The sequence below is a fragment of the Daphnia pulicaria genome, chromosome 1, assembly GCF_021234035.1.
Source record: "Daphnia pulicaria isolate SC F1-1A chromosome 1, SC_F0-13Bv2, whole genome shotgun sequence".
Taxonomy (NCBI): Eukaryota; Metazoa; Arthropoda; class Branchiopoda; order Diplostraca; family Daphniidae; genus Daphnia; species Daphnia pulicaria.
In genome coordinates, this window is record NC_060913.1 from 5557501 (window position 1) to 5578185 (window position 20685).

Genomic DNA, 20685 nt, shown 5'->3' on the forward strand with positions numbered 1-20685 from the left:
AGTATTACTACATCCGAGAATGACACAAACCCCATAAGGTGTCACAATAGTATGGGTCCCCCCTTTTTTCATACTTTCCTTTTCTCCCTTTTCTTCCCCCGGGCCAATTATCTGTAGATTCGGTCGCGAAAAAAGTAAACAACAGGGGAATACATAAAAAAAATAAAATACAAGGAATGTGATGTGGAGACACAAATTGCTACACATACTGAACAAGATATGTAGCAATTAACTAACACACACAAAAAATTAAAAAATAACAAGCTGATTCTAAAAATCCACTTTGTATTGGAAAAAAACACTTTCAGCCAATACAGACAACCAAAAAGACCAATAAACATGGCGGACATAGAAAAAATTGACTCGCGAAACCACGAGGTGAATAGCCTCTACAGCCTAGATTGCGTGGCATTCGTTGAAACCTCCCCATGCCTCCATACAAAAGTCGCTAGTAAAAAGTAGCTTCCCGTCAAATCCCCATATGGGAAATTTAACATGGTCATTGGCAACCATCTCTTCATACCCATGGCCTAATATGAAAACCCCTATTTTTACTCCTAATTAAACCCCTATATTTTAGATAGATGTTGCAAATGGTCGTCGAGGGCTATTGGAATTTAACGTTGACTGTAGCGACCATAGGCTAGATGACTCTGGTTCTGCTCAGTTTATCACCGAATATAACCCTATTTGACAACCATGTATCGAGTATAGATTTGCACTTCTAGGTTTTGGGTAGTCTTGTCACTCAGCAGAGAACAGAATGGTCCGATTTTTTTCGATGGCTCTGCAGACTGGAACATCGCCAATTTTAACCAGTTGCAAAGCAAGCACACGCAATTTATTTGTAAGACTTAAATTTCATATTTAAGAACGATAAGGAGAATAATAATTAAAAAAATCAAATGCTTAAACAGGAAATGCTAGACAATTAACAATCTAGTATACTCAACGCGTATTTTGCTGCTGCACTTTTGGCAACTGACGTTTTTTGCCAAACCTCTACTGATAGGGATTGCATCAATTTTTAGCGTAACACGGGTCAAACCCATGATCTTTGTTTCTCTATTATAAAAAAAAAACATTATAAATTTTTTTTTAGTAATTTGTCAAATTATATTACGCAAATTGCAAAGCTTTTCCATATTTACGATGAATCGTCTGGACAGGGTTCTTAGGCCAGTAACTGATCTTTCCATCGGAAATTTAAGATTTTGAGTTAATTGAACATTTATAAATTAATTCAAATCTACCGGGGACAAGAAGTGGGGCGATAACCGCCCACGTTATGTCATTAGAAAACCCCGAGTCTTGGAATATAGCCCCGGCAAGGGCTTCCCAGACGTCAGTCAATTCCTTAGGGGGCTCAGTGAAGGTGGCGAAAGGCAGTTCTGGGTCGTCCACCGACTCCACTATCTCAAAAAACTATCAAAACAACAAAAAGTTGTTTTGATACAAAGATTGTTTTGTTATATGTAAGAATCTCTTACCTTATGCATGTGTTGGTGTCCATTACGGGTCTGTTGTTCGGCAAAGGCATCGATTTTAGCTGTTAGGTTGTTATCACATAGCTTGATGTGTTTATGTATGCCATGCCTAACGGTGAGAACTGCCCAAAATTCGTTACTCGTCAGAGTTGCAAAAGTGGCCGACTTTGCGTCCATCGTGTCTTGACAGTTCAGACTGACAAATTTTGCCATTTCAAAACCTAAAAATAAACAGTTAGAATATTAGAATAATAGAATTTTATAAGAAATAAGAAATTAGCTTACCCAATACTCGGTCACCTATCCACTCCTGTTCATTGTAGGACTCGGTGAGGCAATTGTTCTTGTAAGATGAGTGGGTCATTGCTTGAATAAGCAGCAACTTATTTTTGAATATATAGCCAATAGTTTTTTCCACTTCTTCAAGCCCGTTGAACAAAAATTCAACCATGGCTTTCCCGTCCAAACATATCCTCTTCTTGGGCAGGGGGCTCACACCCATCTCTTTGGTCTCTAACTTACGTTTCATTACTAGAAATAATTAAGTTAATTATTTTAGAATGGCTATTCATTAAAAAAAACTGGGAGTTCTGATAAGAAATATCAGCAATTAACAACAGGTGTCCCAAGATGGGTTGGTTCTTTAACCCCTCTTGGCAAAAAAAATTGATGTAAAAATTTTGACAAAGCAATAAGTTTTGAATATACTATTTGAAAAGAAACCGCGCGAATACAATGCGATGTCAGCGCCAAAACTAGGATTAAAATGTTACCTTGGTTCTCTTACACACTTTTTGACCAAAAAATGTCGATAAAGCGAAATGTTTTGAATATAATATTTGAAGAAAAACCGCGCGAATACTACTACGAATACTACGACTAGAAGTACGTTCAAATTCATTAGAGCGTAGATTTCGGTAGTACAGCATTGAGTCTGAGATCATTTAGTTGTTTTATTTTTTTCCAATAGAATTTTCTTAAATATTTATACAGGGAAAGAATATTATAACCTCTTACGCCAAAAAATCCCATACACGATTCACGGAATAATTCAAAGTCATATTTTACAATAAAAACATCATGGCCACATCAGGGCCACTAACACTAGAGAACCTAGCGGCAGAAGTGAGAACAAGTACCAAAAGTTGGCACAGTTCTTTCCTCTCGCGTTTGCCCACCTCTCATTATACATCGTGGCCTGATATTGATATTAGAAAAGGGAAGGTAACTCGGAGGCTCGGAGCACATCTTTTACGAAGTTGTTCCATAAATAGGGCGATGTGTCCCCATTTTGTTGGAAGCCCAACGTAATGGTTTGGGTTATTGTGGCAGAATGACTACTAAGGACAGCGGAGCGATCTGAAATAAAACTATTACATTTACATTTACATTTTCAAGAATTTTCTCGGCAAAAGATATAAGGCGTTGGAATTCTTCCTAATACTGCCATAACAATGTTAATGTTAAATTGCGATCTTGTTTTGTCAATATTTATAGCGGCAAAAGTGACTACCAGTTTTGGGCATAGGCTACAATTTAATTTTGAACCTGAACGACTCGTCTTGCTGTTTCTATAAATGATAATTTTCAGACCATTTTTTTTATTTATACTAACTTATTTTCTTTTAAAAAAAAAATCACAATAAATTATATTTGTGTTTTCCTTTGTGTTAAAATTAATAACGATACAAATTCCATTCTAAATGTGTATTTTGGGTCTTCATGTTTGATAAACGATTGAATTATTTGGTGAACGGTTCGTTCGGAGCGCAGGAAATTCGAGCTTGTGCCAATCTCTTATCTCTCGTCATTTAACACTCCCTCCCCTTCATTTGTTCTTTACTTGCTGCTGGCTCTCCTTCTCCGTTCTTTTACTTCTCTGTTGGACTATCTCATGTTCGATGATTAGTCATGCCTCCAGTCTCGAGTGTTAAAAAAAGGCTAACATTCTCATCTCTATTTCAAGGTCAGATATATCCTGTGGTTTGCACAGTCGGACTATCCCCCAAGTCAAAGTCACGTGTGTAGAAAGTGGTTTGAAATTGATTAAGGACTTGATGTAAAATAATCTTCTTTCAGAAAAAAAAAAATCCAGCTTGTGTTCGTGCTAGAATGCATTGCACTCGGATGTTTCCGCACCTTTCAGGTCATAGTCGTCATCATCTAGCAGAAATGTAAAAATACAAAAAATAAAATCTGAATAATTTACGACTCCGTTATTTACGCCTCCAGCAGATACGCAATAGTAATATCTGTTTAAGTTTCCTGCCCACAGTGGGAAATATCGGTTAACCATCCAATTGTTAATAATCCAACACTAGCTGATAACTAGCTGATAGCCTTGTTTTACGCTAAAAAAAAATTACTTCTGAATTTCTTATCTTACTGTAGTTTTCCTCGTTTGCGTGGGTCTTTGAGTCACTTCTCATTTCTCAAACTATTTTCGCTTTCATTGGTTGGTCTATTTCACTAGTGTTGGAGTCGATCTGCCAAAGTCAAGATTCTCCGAATATTATAGCAGATGTATCACATTTTATTTGGTCATTAGCTCATTGTTCGGGTAAATCTAGTGTTTTGAATTTAATTAAATAATCTCGAATATGATAGAATGAATCAATCTGAATTAATTATACAATCAGATTGAGATTAGTAAAGTCAAATGGTCACACGTTAGGTCAGCAGATCTATATTACCTACTAGAGATAGATTTCAGAGGAATTTGGGCTTCCGGCGGAACTTGACTGAGACTATATGGGAAATTCAGAATGACGTCGCGTGTAGGTTTTATCGTTCCGACAATCATTTGAACCTCGTCATTTATAAACGTTAAATAAACAAGTACGCATGGACGCACAAGATTAAAAAAAGGTATAAACCTGATAAAACGCTTTTCTTCCTAGATGCGATTCCAAGTTTGCTCCATAGACGTCATATACGAATAAACTTGGGTTTATTGCGCAATTCGTTAACGGTTTCAGGTTTAAACAAATAAATGTTTGTGAAACACTGAAACCTGTTCCATGTAAGGACTATCTGAGCTTGAGCCTGGGTTATTTTATTCAGACTATCGCTGTCCGTTTGTACATTCACGGTTGTTATCGCTCTACTGATATACGTATAAAGTTGCAACAAAAAGTATGCAGACTGTATATCATGTCTGGATTTTCTACTATCTATTAAATACGCATTCTGCATGACACAGCCGAATAGACCGGAAGTAAAATCTTCTATTTTTGAAGTGAACGACGACATAAGGGATCTTATCGCAAACATATTAGTGGGTAAATGAATTATTTCCGGTGATTTCAATATTTTTGTTTAAAAAAATGGTCATCTAGCGGCCATTCCGTAAGTTTGAGTTGTGATTTGTTTAGTTTCTACTTTCTAGAGTTTGGGAAAAACGTCGTGGAAGGTTAGTTGTCAACAACACGGATAGCTGAAACAGATTTCTGGATCTGTCGACTTTCGTACACAAGTACGAAGTGTATGTGGCTGGAGACTTAGGAGTTAGGTCCACTTCCTTATTTACACAAGGCTTTTTTGTTATCTGAGCCTGCTGTGGGCTCGTAGATAGCTATTTTTTCGATCGTCAAACAGTGTAGTCTTAATCCGATGTTCGGTGGATGGAATGGTGTCAGGGCTGGTCACTAAAAAAAATCAAATTGAATTGGAAAAAAGAGTGAACTTCAGTGTGTTTTTTAAACAACAATATAAAATTTACTTATAAAATGGGTCAATGTGTAAGCCAAGAACCAATGTTTCCACATCGTCAAGCTATCTTGGCACCAGCTTGTAATGCCTCTGTGTCTGACACAAGTCATGACAATCATTCTCATGCAGAATTTAGGTATGTCTTTCTGTTTTCCTACTTGCCATTACTTAACTACTAAATTTATTATCCATCATCACAGTGATTCAACTGTGCCAGAAAATTCAAACTTGGATGACCTAACAAAATTGGATGCCACTTCAGAATACTATGATGGTGTCTCTAGGAAACATCCAACAAGAAAGAGCCTGGGAAAAGCAAGCATTGCTAGCTTTTTGCCGAAAGTCAAAGGATCTTCAATTCGCTCAAAATCAGAGAAAGATAATCATTTAAGTGCTGCTTTTAACATGTCATTCAACAAATTTGAAGTAACTTTAAAACAATTATTAAACGTACAATCCAAAAAGGTCAGTTTTTATATTAATGTTTTTATTTTTATACTTTTAAGGTAGTTAGGCTTGATGTTAATACAGCCACAGAAGAAGAGTTAATGACTCTGACTGGAATCACCAGGAATATAGCTCACACAATTATTGAACACAGAAATGTTATAGGAGCATTCAAAAAAGTTGAAGACCTTGCTCTAGTAACAGGAGTTGGTGCTGCAAAATTACAAACTATCAAACCAGAAATCTGCATCGGCAAAAAAGTCCCAAGGTATTTTTTCTTTGCCTGTTTATTTCATGTTCGTTATATTATTTATGTCTTTGTTTCTTCGATGCAGTTCAACAGCGTCTATAATTACTGGGAATCCTTCCATTAATAGTCTGAATGGAAATGCAGAAACCATTTCAATCGCTTCCTCTCCAAAACCTGATCGCCCACGACGACAACGGCGCCGAGACCCAGTTAACATCAATACCGCATCCATCTTTCAGCTTATGACTGTTGATGGCATCACTCAAGAATTAGCAGCACACTTAGTACACTACAGAGAAAAAAAAGTAAGTTACAAATATGTAGCAAAGGTTTCTCGCGAAATTTGCTTTTTCAAAGTAGTGTGTGAAGTCTTTGAACGAAAGAAATGGACGCACGCAATCAAATTGTGTGTGAAAGCGTAACAAAAGCAAATCATGCAAGAGAAACTTTCGTCGTATGACCACAAACTCTCGAAAATGGACTTTACCTAATGTTATTTATTTATAAGGGCCCTTTTAAAACGCTGTACGATTTACGAAAAGTCACCGGTTTCAACACGCGACTTATATCTGCTTTGGGACCTTATTTAGCATTGGAGAGTAGTCATATTGCAACTCCGAATGGCCAGCAGCAAATGCAAAATGGAAATTTGCACAGTAAGAAATCTGATTTCTTTTTATTGAAATGTCATTTATTTCTACTTTTATCTTTAAGGTCATAGAAGAACTGCTTCGTTGCCGTCAGGTCCTCTTTTAAACACGGGCGGATTTATCAGGCCGACTTCACCTCTTCTTTCCAGTCCTTCACCTGTATTCCCATCCTTGTCCCAGTTTACAAGAGTGCTCGATGAAACACAAAGTGCCCTAGATGCCAATGATGCCGCACAATCCAGTAATAACAACATATTTTTTTAGCCCCCCAGGGGGTCTTTACTTCCTTGAAAAAATTCGGGAAAAAAATGTTCATTTGTTTTTATCTCTAATTACAGTCAATGGAGATCCGGTTGAGCCCTGCGAAAATGGATTACGTATTTTGAGTTGGAATTTGGATGGTTTAAGTGTGGAGAAGGCACAAAACCCAGGCGTTGTTAATGTCGTGGGCAACTTGTTAACCCGTTATCACATTAAAATAGCGATCATTGAAGGCATTGAAGATCCTCTTGGTCTTAAGGAGGTAAGTTATTGGTCTATCGAATGACCCCTTCATAAGACATATTTTCTAATAAAAAATAAATCCGTTATTTTCAGTTATGTGAAAATATCAACAAATTAGAAGGAATGTCAACTGAGCCTTATTTGTGCACAATAACTGATGGAAGGGTTGGTTACTTACACCGAGTGGCCTTGCAAGTTAAGGACTCAACATCGTGTACTCAGCTACCAATTCATTTAGCGACAGTCGAGTACTTCAATGTCGTACTCGCTCTAGTCTCTTGCTCCCTTACAAACGCAGCTGATAACACATCGACAGCTCTTGTTCCACAATTAGTCAAGTCTATAATGGATCTCTCGCGAACCGAACGTATTCTCTGCATGGTGGATCTAAGTCAAACAAACCATTCACTCTGTAAAAAAAAAAACTTTCGAATTTACAGTCAGCAAAGTATTTTCATAATGTTTTTACTTGATTCAGATGTCGAAGAGTTCCAGAATTTGGGTTATCGACCTGTGGTGCCGAAAGGAGAGTCAACCTGTTACTTACAAAGAAAATCGGAAGCTACAAAGGAGATTTATAGTAATGTTCTAGTCAGCCGTTACTCCCAGAAAGGTCTCACTGGTAATATAAATCGGCACTAAACAGTTTAAAATAGAATGCACTATTCATAATTTCTTGTCTTGCTTAGGTTCTTGTGGGGTTATCCGGAATGGATTAACTCATATACTTATCCCGAACGGTTGGAGTTGGAATGGCCCTGTTTCTATGTTTTGTCCTATTTGGGTAGAGTTTAAAGAAGATGAGGAAGGTGACTAAACCTTAGATTGTGTTTTTTTTTTTAATTATTTGAACGTTTAAAGGAAGTTGGAGGCGCCCACTCAATTATTTGCTCTATTTTTTTTTATTAAACTCATCGGGATGATGCTTTTGACAAATCCACCCATACCCCCCCCCTTCTTTTAGCTCATATTGGGAAAAAGTGCCTTCCTTAACTGGACGGTATATGCGTGCAATTTTTCTCCAGTACATTTCATGTTCATTTATTTGACGTAAAGTGATTTAATTCAATGACACAAATTTCACATTAACCTGATATACCTGTCACATTCTTGATACATTTAACTAACAGTATTGCAAACTTAGAATTGATTTCGCTTTCGTGTTAAGTAAAAAGCTTTCGTACAAGTCGAAAAAACAACGCGACATGTAGACAGTGCTGTTGATTACAAACAAATAATCAAAGACTAGTAGAAGCAACTGATGTTTCTTTCTTCTTCTTCATTTTGGTAGTGATACCTGTTTTGGGGCTAGAATTGCCTTGATTGACTCTGTTGGTTTGAGATCTAGAACCATAATTTGAAATGCATTTAATCAACAAGCAATTAATGATTTAAAAATATAAATATATGTGAAAAATTATTACATCCGAACAAGACTTGCAACTAGTTCTCTGTATGTTTCAAGGTGGTTTGAAGTGAATCCATCTGGAGAGAAGCGTGCTCTCTCATACAAATCACAAAGTTGGTGAATAGTTTTGGGATGACATCCTTTTAATATTCCTGGAATTTGAGCCATTAAAAAGGGTCTGAGATTTTCATTGGGCATTCTCCCTGCTTTGGGATCTGCAGCTTGCAATTGAATTTCTACAGACATACAAAAATTACAGTTATTTAAAATGTATAATAACTAAGATGCAAATTAATAGTGAAAATTACTGCACCTAAAATCTTTATGTCATCCATAGCTTGCATCCGGCAAAGGGTTTCAGGGTTGTGAGTATCAGCTGAACTAGCTTCAGAAACAAGTTTTGGTTCATGTTTGATTCGGCCAACAAGGTCTAGCCTGCGTTCAATTTCTTTTCTAAGCCACTTTATTACAAATGAGTTGAACATTATTAGAAGTTCAATAAAAAAGGAAAAATATTCTGCTTACCCTGGGTGCGGAATGACCAATTGGAACATGTGGACCCCTTCTCGATCGTAAAGTAAATCGCATTATTTGTCTTTTGGCAAAGATAAACAATAAGACTAATACAAGGGAACCTAATGCAATAAAAATAACTATGGTGGCTCCTGAAAAGTCACTAATCATTTTATTTCTTTTGGAGTGTTTTGTTTACATCACTTCTCTTTTATTGGTTAGTTGTAACTTGTAACGAAGTAAGATCGTCTGCTGCATTGTTTGACATATCTAATCATCTAGCGGAAGAAAATGGATCTATTCCAAATGCCTAGCCCAACTGCTTCGATCGATGTTTCAATTTTCATAGACCAGCTAATTGCACAAATGGATTTTCTTCGCTTCGTTCTTATCAATCATAACTTACATTAGCGTAGCCAGCATTTTTAAACCGGCCAAACTCATTTATCATTTTGGTGCTTTTGATTGAAGCTACTAAAAGTTAAGACGACAAATACCTTGATATTTCCTAATTATTCCCACAAGGAGATGCTACAAATAGAATCTCAAAAGTAATATTTATGCTTTAACTGCTTGTATTTTTTTTACCTTGCAAAAAAATTATGAAGGAAGAGCGCACCAAGTGTACAAAGTAGAAATAAATCAACATGTGAGAAAGGGAAGGCCAATAACACGCTATCGGTCATGGCGCCAATCAACAAGACAACATGCAAAAAATTAGGTAATAGCAATAATAGTTCAAAAAATGGGTGGCAGGTGACAAAAAAATACATCATCCATCGACTTGAGATAACACACAAGTTTACAATCAATCCTTTTTGCCTAGTTTAAACATTCGTGCAAAATTGAGTGTTCTAACACAGCCCAATGCGTAAAAAAGGAGAGCAGAAAAAAGAAGTCAAGGATTCTTTTGGTCTTATCGAAGTATTTTTAGGGATCTAGAGGGTTAAGTTGAATAGAAAACGACTTGGGAGTATTTATGAGCGTGAAAAAAAGCTAGAGGTGAGTTCACAAAGATCAAGGTATTCAAGTTTGGAGGTGAGTGAAAAAGTCGTCATAGTAGAGCCAAACGTGTGCACTTATTATTTTTTTTTTCTTCTTTTCGTTGGTGATTTTTTTTTGTAATTAAGAGTGTGAGAATATTATCAAAAAGTTTCAATATATATATAAGTCACACCAAGAGAAGTGTGTAGATGGTGGGAAAGATTAAAGAGGAAATGGCAAACAAAATGGAATTATCAAATATCAAAAGATAGGAGGGGAGTGACGCGTTGTGCTTATATCGATCGAAAAAATCAAAGAGGCAAACCGTTATTAGCAATAAATAATCGGAAGGACAGAAGAAGGAAGAGATTCCGCTGCTATGAAAAAATAAGGATTTAATTCAAACAATCTGAAAAGTTTCAACTTGCAATAAATTTAAACGTCCTTGGATGCTACGGCAGCACGACGCTCGGCTCCCGGAGCAGCGCTTCCAGAAAATACGGTCTTCTTGTTCAGCTCTTCAAACACAAGCGCAAAATAAGAATTCCATCAAACAAAAACTGATAATTGTGTAAACTTACCAGCAATAGTGAGTAGCATTCGTCTGCGCACGCCAAAGGCGTGAATGCCAAGGTCACGAAGTTCATTCTCCGTCAGAGTTTTAAACAATTCCAAGTCGATTTCGTGTTCAACGAAAAGTTCTAGTCATTAAGCAATATCTTAAAATCCAATCATTACAATTTAAAAATATAAGAAATTTACCGATATATTTAGTGAGTCCCATGGAATGCAATAGAGTAGAAAGGTCTTTAGCAGCAGCAACGCTGGGTTTCGGTAAAGACGAGACAGAGTCAATCAAATTGCTACTGAAGCCAAAGTCTGGTCCGTTTTTCACAGAAGAAACAGGGTCATCCCACGGACTACGGCGTTGATGGGTCTCATTCTGTTTGTGTTACAAAATTACTAAATGCCTTCGACTGATTAAAAATAAAAAAAAATATGCAATACCTTAATGGAAGTAGTTGAATCCGGCGTATCGCAAAATAATCCCTTTTCGGATGTCGAAGTCTGGCGCGACGATTTGCTGAAACCATAACCAGCCCAAGTAGGAGTTGGCACCCGAGCTTGCGATGGATTAGGAGTTTGTCTCATGGCTTTAAAGAATAGAAAAATTATAACACTGTTCAACCATTCATTCAAAACCTTTTCAAGCAGTACAATTTTTTTAGTAGATAAAGATTTCGTTTACAGTACAATTGACTAAGAAGGATGGTCTAAGAATACTTGAAGAAAAAAAATCAAGAATAAGAAATAAAATAGATTTACCATTCAAAGCCAAAAGTTGTTTTTCCTCATAATCAGGGCAAGAGGTCACACGACGATCTCGTTCCCAGTTAGCCAACCCATCGTTCATCTGGGATGCCATGCGGTTTTGAAGTTCTGCTTTACAATTCAATTTTACAATTTACAATAAATTACACTAATTAATAGCACGTCCTGAAACAAAGAAAAACTTGCCAGTGAAATCATGCAGCATAGTATTTTGATGGCCGAAAGGGAAATCACAAGGACTTATGGAGCCAGACGGAAAAGTCGGGCTGGAGACTCCACTGCTCGATTTCGATCCAGGGCCTGCTTGGAAAAACGAAAGTATTCCACTGAATAGCCGAGAATTTTTTGACATAAATACCTTGTCGAAAGTCAGTGTACACTTCTGGGTACAAATGAGTCTGGTAGGCATTGAAGGCTTGCAGATTTTTAGCCGAAAGCGTATTACGGTGCTGAAACTGAGCAGCAGCAGGATGAATACCAGGAACAACCCCATAAGCCTGAGGCGGTCGAGTTGGAAATCCTTGAGGGAAGCAGTTATTAGTCAAAGCCATTGGTTGAATATTGTGATATCCGAATGGCGACGTTGATGAGCATGCGGACGTTGGAGATGTGGGTGACGAGTAACCACCGAATCCACCTTGGTGGTAAACGGAGTAAATTGTTGGAGTTGACAGAGAGATCACAGTATGACCTATTACAATCACGAATTATTAATGCTATAATTGTAAATAATTAAAACTTGAAATTAATTGAGCTTACGGAAGCTAAACGAAGGATCTGTTGAAGTAACTATGTATGCTGTTGGAATCGAAGCAACCACCTTCTCATCGCCATCTGAACACCCCAAGATCATACGACGGGCTTCGTAGATGTTACCTAGTGAAAGAAACGAGACAATAAAAACCGATTTCCAATACATGATATTCACACAACCTACCAGCATTACGCTCATAACCTCGAATGTTCACCGATTTGACTGAGAGTTTGGGTTTCGGCTTAATCGAGATAATGACATCATACTTTTCGACCAGCTTTGAAACAGTCAATGGGTCAGGCTCCGCTTCTTCACGTAAATCAAACGTCAACATAAGGGGAAGTGAACCCTGTTGATATTTAGAGTTAGGTAAAACAAACAAGACATTGGTAGTAGAATGAAATTTTTACCATCAGCATCAAACGAGCTTGAAGTACACTATCCAGCGACCCCCTGATTGAAACGGTATTTTTACGAAGAGGAGGAATGTGCGGATCAGTCAGATCAGGAAACATAATAGTAGTTCCAGTGACTGTACGGATGTGCTGCAAATTCATTTTATTGCCACCTTGAACAACAGCATGATGCTGGGGCGAGATCTCCAATGTCATGCAAACTTGCACTTGATTCTGCAGAACAGATGCAAAATGAGTAAAAAATTATTGCAAATTATTCAGAAATATTGCTTACAGCCAATGTTCCACAAAAGTAGTCCACAAGAATTTTAACGGCTTCCTTGAGAGGAGCAACGTCCGATTCACTTCCTTTAATAACGACCACACCTGGACGAGGTCCACGAGAACGAGCACGAAAAGAAACTTGAACGCAGTAACGCGATTGCAAGTTTTGAATAAATGGCGATTCCACATCGGGAAAAGCCTGAAAGCAACCCGTAATGGGCAATTCGAACATAACCACCAATGGCATCAAATCCTATTATTAGAAAATAAATGAATTAAAACCATGCAAAATTGTAAACATTGGAATTGTGCGTCTTACTCGAACGCGAGCTCTAGCTTTCTCGACGCCAGCCAATTCGCCAGCGACAGTAACCAAGTTACTCTTTTCCGTCTGATTAGTGCGGTTCGAATCTGGAAAATGGACGTGGCAACGCGTTTCTTCCATAACGCGGCTAATGGTATTACCTCCACGTCCAATAATGTGAGAATGGTCTGTGTAGCTCACTTCCATTTTTAGAGTCACTCTGTTGCTTTGCTGGAAAATGAAGAAAAAGAAATTGAAACATTAACCTTCAGTTTTCATTTTCAAATTTAGTTAATTTTTTACCCTAGTATCAAGAACAGCCATGATACGTTCTTTGGCAGCGCGAACTGATTCTGGCTCCCCGGCCACTCGAACATGTGGATCTGGAATGACATAATGAAATTAGAATATTTATGCTAAGTCTTAAACTATTCTTTATCATGAAATAGAAACCCGATAAACAATTTTTTTAAAAAAGCTCAAACACTCAATTTTTACTGTCAAATTGACGTAATCACGAAATTAAATGTTTTTAAAATAGTTTACACTAACCTCGTTTGGATTTCGAACCAACTTTCAGTTTCTCTGGCCACATGATAACAGTACTCGTTTCTTGCATGACCTTCGCACAAACGTAGGAAATAATCAAAGTAAAAATGTTAAAAAAAAATCACAACAATGGCCATCCGAACCAAAATAAAATTATGTAAGAATTTTCGGAAGCACTTTCACTGACGGTGTACACCGATGTAATGAAATTGGAATAGTGGAGCACATTTCAAAATGTCCAAGAACACGAAAAGTCGAGACTCGAGAACACATATCCAGCCCCTTTTATGGCTTCGACCAATGAAAATCAAATGTTCACCCCCTCATCTCTAACCCTCTAGAGACTTGAGGACACAGACTAATCGGTGGTCACTGAATGGCCGTTAAAGAAAATTCAATTTTTGTAACATGTCAAATAGCCATTACAATGTTACACACACATTAACTTTTACTGTTTAATAAACTTACCCTGAGAAAAAATCGTTCAGCAGCTGCCTCACTTCCACCCTCAGCAGGGACTAGAACGAGAATAAGAAAAAACACTTAAATTGAAACCAAAATCCAGATAACTTTTCACAATTTTCATTAAATAAAACATCACCCTATCTCTCTTCAAAAGAAAGAAAGGTGATGCTTGCTTAAGGGTCAAACTGGTAACGACCGGCGAATGACCAGCAATCATTCTTTTGTTTTGTTGAACTTGCGAGAAAAAGAATCTAGTCCTGTGTGATTGCAATTCCCTTGACTCGATAAGCCAGCCCTAGGCTAACAGGATGAAAAAAAAAATGGTCGTGGGGGACGAAAACCTCCCTGGAGACTTTAAGTTACTTATCCCTTCGGCTAATGTTAGCTAAAAAGCCAAAAACGTCGAAAACGTTCGTTTTCTCGACAAGTGTATACTGGGTAGCAACCTCACCTAAAAGCATTGATTCCAATTTGCGTCGATCAACACGAAAGCGTTCTTCGTACAGTCCATCAGCGCGGGGTTCACCATCGACGCTACCATCTAAAGTTCGCAGATCCTCAGACACCAATGAAGAACTTTCCGATATTTCTGATGCTAAATCCATGACGTGTTCCATCATCTTTATCCTGTATAAATAAAAAAGAAGAAAAAATGAGAATGTGACCCAATCACTTACTAATATCTCAATCGAGACTATTTCTAGGACAAACAATCAAATCAATGTCATTGACTTTGAGGTATGACACATAATTACAGTCCCTAGTTTCAAGGGGGAGGGGGCAAATAATGATTACAGGAAAGTAAAGATGGCGGGTTAGTACAACATGTGCCAATGAAAAGTAATGATTACTGATTATTCTTACCTTATTTCACTATTGAGATTTCACACTGTCGACATAAAATTGTTTGCAGAGGGCAGGTAGAATTAAAAGTTTTTTTTTCGATTTTTCAGCAGCAATTAATCACGATTTAAAGGGCGAGATGAGATATGCGATGAAACGAATGGTTCCAAGTTACTTTTGAAAAAAGATGGCCTAGCACAGATCAGTTTTAAAATCGATTGAAAAAGCCTTTGGCAAAAATAAGGAATTCTTTATTACTGGCGATCGAAAGGTGGTAAGAAAACAGTGAATGATGCTAAGGCCAAGATAGAATGGGCTAACAAAATAGGAAACCAATATCGAGTCTACTGTTTTTTAACCCCCCTAATAATCACGATACGTCTTGGCTCGAAGAAGAAGAGTGATGAAGTGTTGAGTGAGCGTGAAGATTGTCACTGAAAATCGGCCAACCCTTCAACGGTGCGTGTGCGTGCTAGGTGACTCTCCCAACGGGGCGCCCTATAGAAAGTGAAAACACTAGTGGGCGATTTCAACGCAGCAAACCAGATTTACGTGTAAATAACTGATTTCGCCGCCAGGTGACGGGTTACCTATGACCCAATATTCCACTCCTCTCAAGGTATGGTATTACCCGATACCTGTAATAAAGGTTGAGAGCGGCGCGCAGATTTTCTTTCTTCCTATCTCAACCTTATTTACGTTAATGAAAAAAGCTAAGGTATCTCCAAGTGGACAGCTCTTACCATTACTTCTCTTTTCAGATTTTTTCGCTCTTTACCCTTTCTCTCGTACAATGGATTACAATGACAAACCCTAATTGTTCGTGCCTTGAGGCAATACGAGATATTTTCATTGTAGTAATAAATGGCGATGTCCATCTTGTCAACTTGAAGACATTATTCCAAATTGTTTCGATTGGAAACAAATCGATTGTAATCTTGCTATCAATCTTTATATACAGATACTCATTTTTTTATTTTAAAAGTATCAAACGACGGGTAGATGAGTGTGTAACTGATGAGATTATGAAACAATTGATTCAATTTATGTAATGTTGCAAAATTGTATAAGTTCTTTCAGTGTAATATACCAAAATGAAAAAAAAAAATATTGCATGCGTCTTGCTGTTGCCATGGTGTATTAGTATTACATGTGTATATTAGTATTACAATTTACACCATGCTGTTGCTGGCTACACGATCACTGCTCTGGTCAGCTGATGTTGACAGCTGATCAACAAGCCGAAGCATAGAGAAATATAAATCGAACTGGCAACGCCTTACACAGAAAATTGGTCTGATCTCGAAATCGTTCAAAACACATATATTTCTCGTTCCAGCTAGCATCTTTCCCTCGTTTTATGATCTGAAATTTTCACTTTTTTGGCATTTCCCCAAGTAAAATTTCTCAACTAATTATGGTGCAAGGAAAGGTCTAACTTGTTTATTGGTATTTTTTCAGATTATGGCAGAACCTCGGAAATCACGTGTTGATCAAATTTTATATGGAAGCACAGTAAAACATGGTGATGAGCCGAAAACGGTTAAGAAGTCTAAGTGGAAGGAACAGTACGGAAAGAATGTTGAGTCGGTCATTTCATGTGCAAGCAAATTTAAGAAATTTTTTCATTCAAGACCTGTTTCACGAGCAAAGGCTGCAGCTTCGAAAGAAATTCCTAATCCAAAATTTCCCATACACGAGTCAAGCAATAATGCAAAGTCATCTTTAAAAAAACCACCATTTATTGTACCAGGGAAAATTGTTTACAATGATCTTCACCTCCTTCAGTCTATTAGTCAAGTAAAGTGTCTACCTGCCAAGAAAACCGTGACAAGAACAGGTGTTGGCAAGGTGACTCCCACCCAACAGCAGGTGACATCCAGTCAAGCATCAGGTAAAATCAGATCAGCAGCAAGTGTCGCCAAACCAACAGAAATAAAAATAGTTCCATGTCCGAAGTGTAAAAAATGTGCCCCTCTAACAGGTATAGCTATAGCTATAAGTGTGTCATTCAATTCAATCTATTCAAATTTTTATTTTATTTTTTAGGACTGGCTCCTGAACTTTCTGTCCCATCACACCCAATCAATTTAGTTGATGACTTTGCTGCCAGCTCCTCTTCACGTCTTTCTACACACAATCCATTTATTGCTGTCGATCGAAGGACTTCAGTTCAGAAACCATTCAGCAGATTATTGAATACGCAAGAATTGTCAGCTCCGCAATTGTTTGATTTTCAGGAAGATGGCTCAGACATCGACAGTTCAGAAGACTCGGATGGCGAGCAACCTTTGGATAACAGACGTGGCAACAATCAAGGTGTAACCGAAGAGATCGCTGAATCAAAACTTGAGAAAAGCGATACTTCTACTGAGGAAGAACATGACGAAATAATTGAATTAGCGATAGTTCATCGAAATAACGAAGACACCAATAACAGTACGTTGGAATTTACTGAATCTGGAACAGAATCTCCCAGCAAAACTCAAATCGAAGAAAGTCCACTTCAGCAGAGTTTGCATGCCAAGAACAACATGGAAGTAGCCCAACAGTTACAAGTACAAGAAGTTCACCAAACTAAAGAAGACACCAGTATGAGTAATTCTGAAGTCAATGAGCCTACCGTTCAAATAGCGTCTCCCAACAAGGCTGAACTCGAAGAAGACCAACTTCAGCAGAGTACGCATGGTAAAAACATGGAAATTGCCCGGCAACTACGAGCCCAAGTAGATGAAAAGAAAACACAATTGGATGAATTGTGTCGTTTATGGAACGACAAGCTCAAACAAGACAACGCTATACCGGACGACGAAACAGGGGCTGTTCTCACTGTTATTGGACAGACACAGCAACTTCAGCGCGAAAAGTTTCATCAGTACGCTGGCCTGATACTTCAATTTGAGAACAACAGTGACGAGAAGAAAATTACGAAAACTGATTTGGAAGGCTTTTGGGAGATGATTTTGCTACAGGTATTTCATTTAAAAAAATTTCTATTCAGTCTTCAAAGTCAGTTTTAAAGAATTTTGTGTTCCCAGGTAACCGATGTTGAAAACAAATTTACCGAATTAGATTGTCTTCATAGAGATGGTTGGACCCGCCAAGAAACTGTCCATTTCCAATTGAAGAAAACAAAGAAACCAAGAAAGAAAACTGAAAAGAAGAAAACTATTGGCGAAGTTGAAGTTAAATCGTCTGGGATCAGGTCTCATATTGCCTCTCTGAGGAAAAAACATATGGAATCAAAGTAAACTTATTTATTCTTCCATTGGTCAAATTAATGGAACATTATTGTTAACATTTGCAGTTCGTTGAAAACGGATGATTTTGTTTCTTACGCTGACCAGTCATCGCTTTTGAATCCCAGAGAAGTTGCTTCAGCTTCAGCTTTAAACCTTACCGACAAACCGTGCCAAATGGGTCAGTCAGCTATTGAGCAAATAAGAGATGAAGAATTGTCTGCTCCGAGGTAAAAATCCTTTTCAGGGATAAATTAGTTTTCTCTAAATCCTTATGCATAAATCTTATTTAATTTTGGAATTCTACACGATAGTGGAATACAAGCTGAAACCCCGGTTTACTCCAAACTGATCAGAAGAATGAAGCACAAGTCTGAAAATCATACATTCTTTTCTTCGCCTCATCAGTCCCCATGTCACACGGATAGTCCTCGACCAAGAAGTCATTCTACAAGTAAGCCTATTAGTTTTTAACTATTATGAAATTAAAAGATTAAAATGGATATTGGATTTTTTAAAAATAGATGTTATATTGGATCATCCTCTTTTTTCAACATCTTTAGCTAAGAGGTAGCCTATTGCAATCCTTTTCCTTTGCAATTTCAGTTGTAACAGCAAAATTATTATTATTTTAGGGAAAAAGTTCTGCCACCCAGCAAATTCCTTGAAATTCCCAAGATACAATTTTCCCCATCGGCACAATGTACTACTCGTAGTGGGCGACCAATTCGTTCCCCCGATAGATATGGTCAAACTGAAGAACTAAGAATTCACCCGCAATCATCTGAAAGCCCATCTACGAGAGTGCATGTCACTCGTAGCGGACGAATCAGTCACTCACCCAAAAGATTTCCACAAACAGAAGAGGCAATGGTTTCCTCGTATACACCTAAATCACGGATTATTCAATATACCAAACCCCAGCAGCAAAGTAAGTCGGTATTCATGTTTACATACTTGCTATTTCCTCTACTAATTTTTTCTTTCATCTAGACGCAGAGATAAATTCTTTGACTCCTGAACGTGTCGGTGACATTCCCATAAATAAAGAAGAAAATAACAATGATGTAAATGAAGGCTTTTCGGCCACACATTTTGGTTGAAGATTTTGATTTCCTATTTGTTCTTGTAATCTAAAAAGAATTATATTTTGAGAGGTATGCAATATCTTACACGAAAGAATACAAATGTTGGTTATACAAGCAAATTTATATTTGACGGGTTTCTTTTTGGAATTACATTCAATGTTCAATCCATAACATTAGCCCATGTTGTGCCGATTCCCGTAGCCTCTCCTGTGGTCATCCTTCCAATCATCATATTGGCGAGCTCGGATAAGTTGTTCTTCTTGGTCTAGTTCAGCCTTTCTCTCTAAATCTGTTGCTTCTTGTTCCGCTTTCAAAGCGGCCATTTCTGTATTTTTTGCTTCATCAAGCAGAGAACGAGAATTGCCAGAGGTTTCACCTAATTTTCCATACCTAAATCCCATTTATTAAATTGATTTTAGAACTGATAAATTAATTTAGTTGCTTTAAATACACGTACCATCCATCCTTCATTCTTTGATCAACAAGCTCTTCTACCGTCATAGCGGGAATACTAGGATATCCTAATCCGTAAACTGCCTTTTGGACGGCATCCCTTGTAATAATGATAGGTTTCAATGGTTTGCCCACATATGGTGGTAATTTTTTGGCATCACAACCGCCTCTTTTAATTTTGATGAGGTGTTCAACGATAGGTTTTTCTTGAGTTATGGATTTAAGTTCTTCAATAGTTGAGAAAACAAATTTCTTCATCAATAATATGTAGTATTCACGTGCAATTGATTCATCTGAACTAGGGTTTTCAAGAGCATTCTTGAGTTCAATGAGTTTCGATTCCAAGTCCTTGGCTTCTCTGAATTTCCTGATTTTCTCCTCTCTTTGTCTTGCCATTTCTTCAAACCCCATAGGACCAGGATGTCTTGGTGGTTCCTCACATTTCACAAGTTGATCTCCGTCAGGGATATCCAATCCTCCAACTGAATAATCCTTGCATCGCTGAAGAAAATCTTGAAAATAAACTTCTGCAACATTAAGAATATTTAATCGGTCATCTGAATTGAGTTTCAGACTCAAATCCCCAAGAAGCACTGGCAAGAGGAAAAATTTCAAATCATTGGTTGCAACTTCATCAACACTTTCATTTGTACTAAAGAGTCCAAGGGAGCTGACAAGTCTGGTTGCATCCTCCAGTATTTGAATGCAACTTCTAACTTTAGCCTATAAATCATTCAAAAAAATAGTTTGAAAAACACAATAAACCAAGAAACTCTTTGAATAGAATACTGACTACATACCTGATATTCAGGACTGTTGGAAGGATCCATGGTATCACACAATCCATGATATATCTTCAATCCTTTGTCAAACAACCCTGACACCGTTTCAGATCCATCTTCTAAATCGGCCGACATTTCCGTTTTCTTAATGCTATGTTTTTATACTGAAGCATAAAGCCATAGACTACTAAGTTGAGACAGTGCTTACACGGGTTGCCATCTAGTAGTCGTAACTCGTAAAA

The 20685-nt window shown here is 37.6% G+C and overlaps 5 protein-coding genes across 6 annotated transcripts; 2 read left to right on the forward strand and 3 right to left on the reverse strand.

The window, feature by feature from the left end:
* Positions 1-4866: 4866 nt before the first annotated feature.
* On the forward strand, positions 4867-8294 carry LOC124343090 (endonuclease/exonuclease/phosphatase family domain-containing protein 1-like). The gene is made up of 10 exons (XM_046796204.1): positions 4867-5334; positions 5399-5624; positions 5705-5913; positions 5981-6200; positions 6404-6551; positions 6610-6786; positions 6884-7068; positions 7143-7461; positions 7528-7671; positions 7739-8294. Exons 1-10 carry the CDS (start codon positions 5216-5218, stop codon positions 7864-7866), a joined length of 1875 nt encoding a protein of 624 aa, XP_046652160.1. The 5' UTR covers positions 4867-5215; the 3' UTR covers positions 7867-8294.
* Positions 8075-9241, reverse strand: LOC124343692 (protein C1orf43 homolog). Its single transcript, XM_046797128.1, has 4 exons — positions 8983-9241; positions 8771-8918; positions 8474-8693; positions 8075-8393 (listed from the first exon to the last, which is right to left on the reverse strand). The coding sequence occupies exons 1-4, from the start codon at positions 9139-9141 to the stop codon at positions 8288-8290; spliced, it is 633 nt and encodes a 210-aa protein (XP_046653084.1). The 5' UTR covers positions 9142-9241; the 3' UTR covers positions 8075-8287.
* A 286-nt stretch (positions 9242-9527) lies between these two features.
* On the reverse strand, positions 9528-15401 carry LOC124343016 (protein bicaudal C homolog 1-like). 2 transcript variants are annotated; one of them, XM_046796137.1, is made up of 18 exons: positions 15140-15401; positions 14903-15073; positions 14490-14665; positions 14042-14091; positions 13577-13646; positions 13328-13407; positions 13040-13255; positions 12731-12973; positions 12451-12669; positions 12224-12389; positions 12046-12162; positions 11645-11977; positions 11473-11586; positions 11281-11394; positions 10963-11108; positions 10717-10897; positions 10536-10655; positions 9528-10472 (listed from the first exon to the last, which is right to left on the reverse strand). In XM_046796137.1, the coding sequence occupies exons 3-18, from the start codon at positions 14656-14658 to the stop codon at positions 10390-10392; spliced, it is 2421 nt and encodes an 806-aa protein (XP_046652093.1). In that variant the 5' UTR covers positions 14659-14665; positions 14903-15073; positions 15140-15401; the 3' UTR covers positions 9528-10389. The 2 variants fall into 2 exon arrangements, with proteins under 2 accessions (XP_046652093.1, XP_046652088.1); XM_046796132.1 differs by having other exon boundaries at positions 11281-11397.
* Positions 15402-16110: 709 nt separating this feature from the next.
* LOC124343036 lies at positions 16111-19327 on the forward strand. Its single transcript, XM_046796148.1, has 9 exons — positions 16111-16278; positions 16343-16865; positions 16931-17853; positions 17920-18128; positions 18189-18350; positions 18435-18574; positions 18645-18690; positions 18756-19051; positions 19114-19327. Exons 2-9 carry the CDS (start codon positions 16346-16348, stop codon positions 19221-19223), a joined length of 2406 nt encoding a protein of 801 aa, XP_046652104.1. The 5' UTR covers positions 16111-16278; positions 16343-16345; the 3' UTR covers positions 19224-19327.
* LOC124343422 (immunoglobulin-binding protein 1b-like) lies at positions 19311-20657 on the reverse strand. Its single transcript, XM_046796721.1, has 3 exons — positions 20462-20657; positions 19666-20384; positions 19311-19598 (listed from the first exon to the last, which is right to left on the reverse strand). Exons 1-3 carry the CDS (start codon positions 20576-20578, stop codon positions 19382-19384), a joined length of 1053 nt encoding a protein of 350 aa, XP_046652677.1. The 5' UTR covers positions 20579-20657; the 3' UTR covers positions 19311-19381.
* Between the last annotated feature and the right edge of the window lie 28 nt (positions 20658-20685).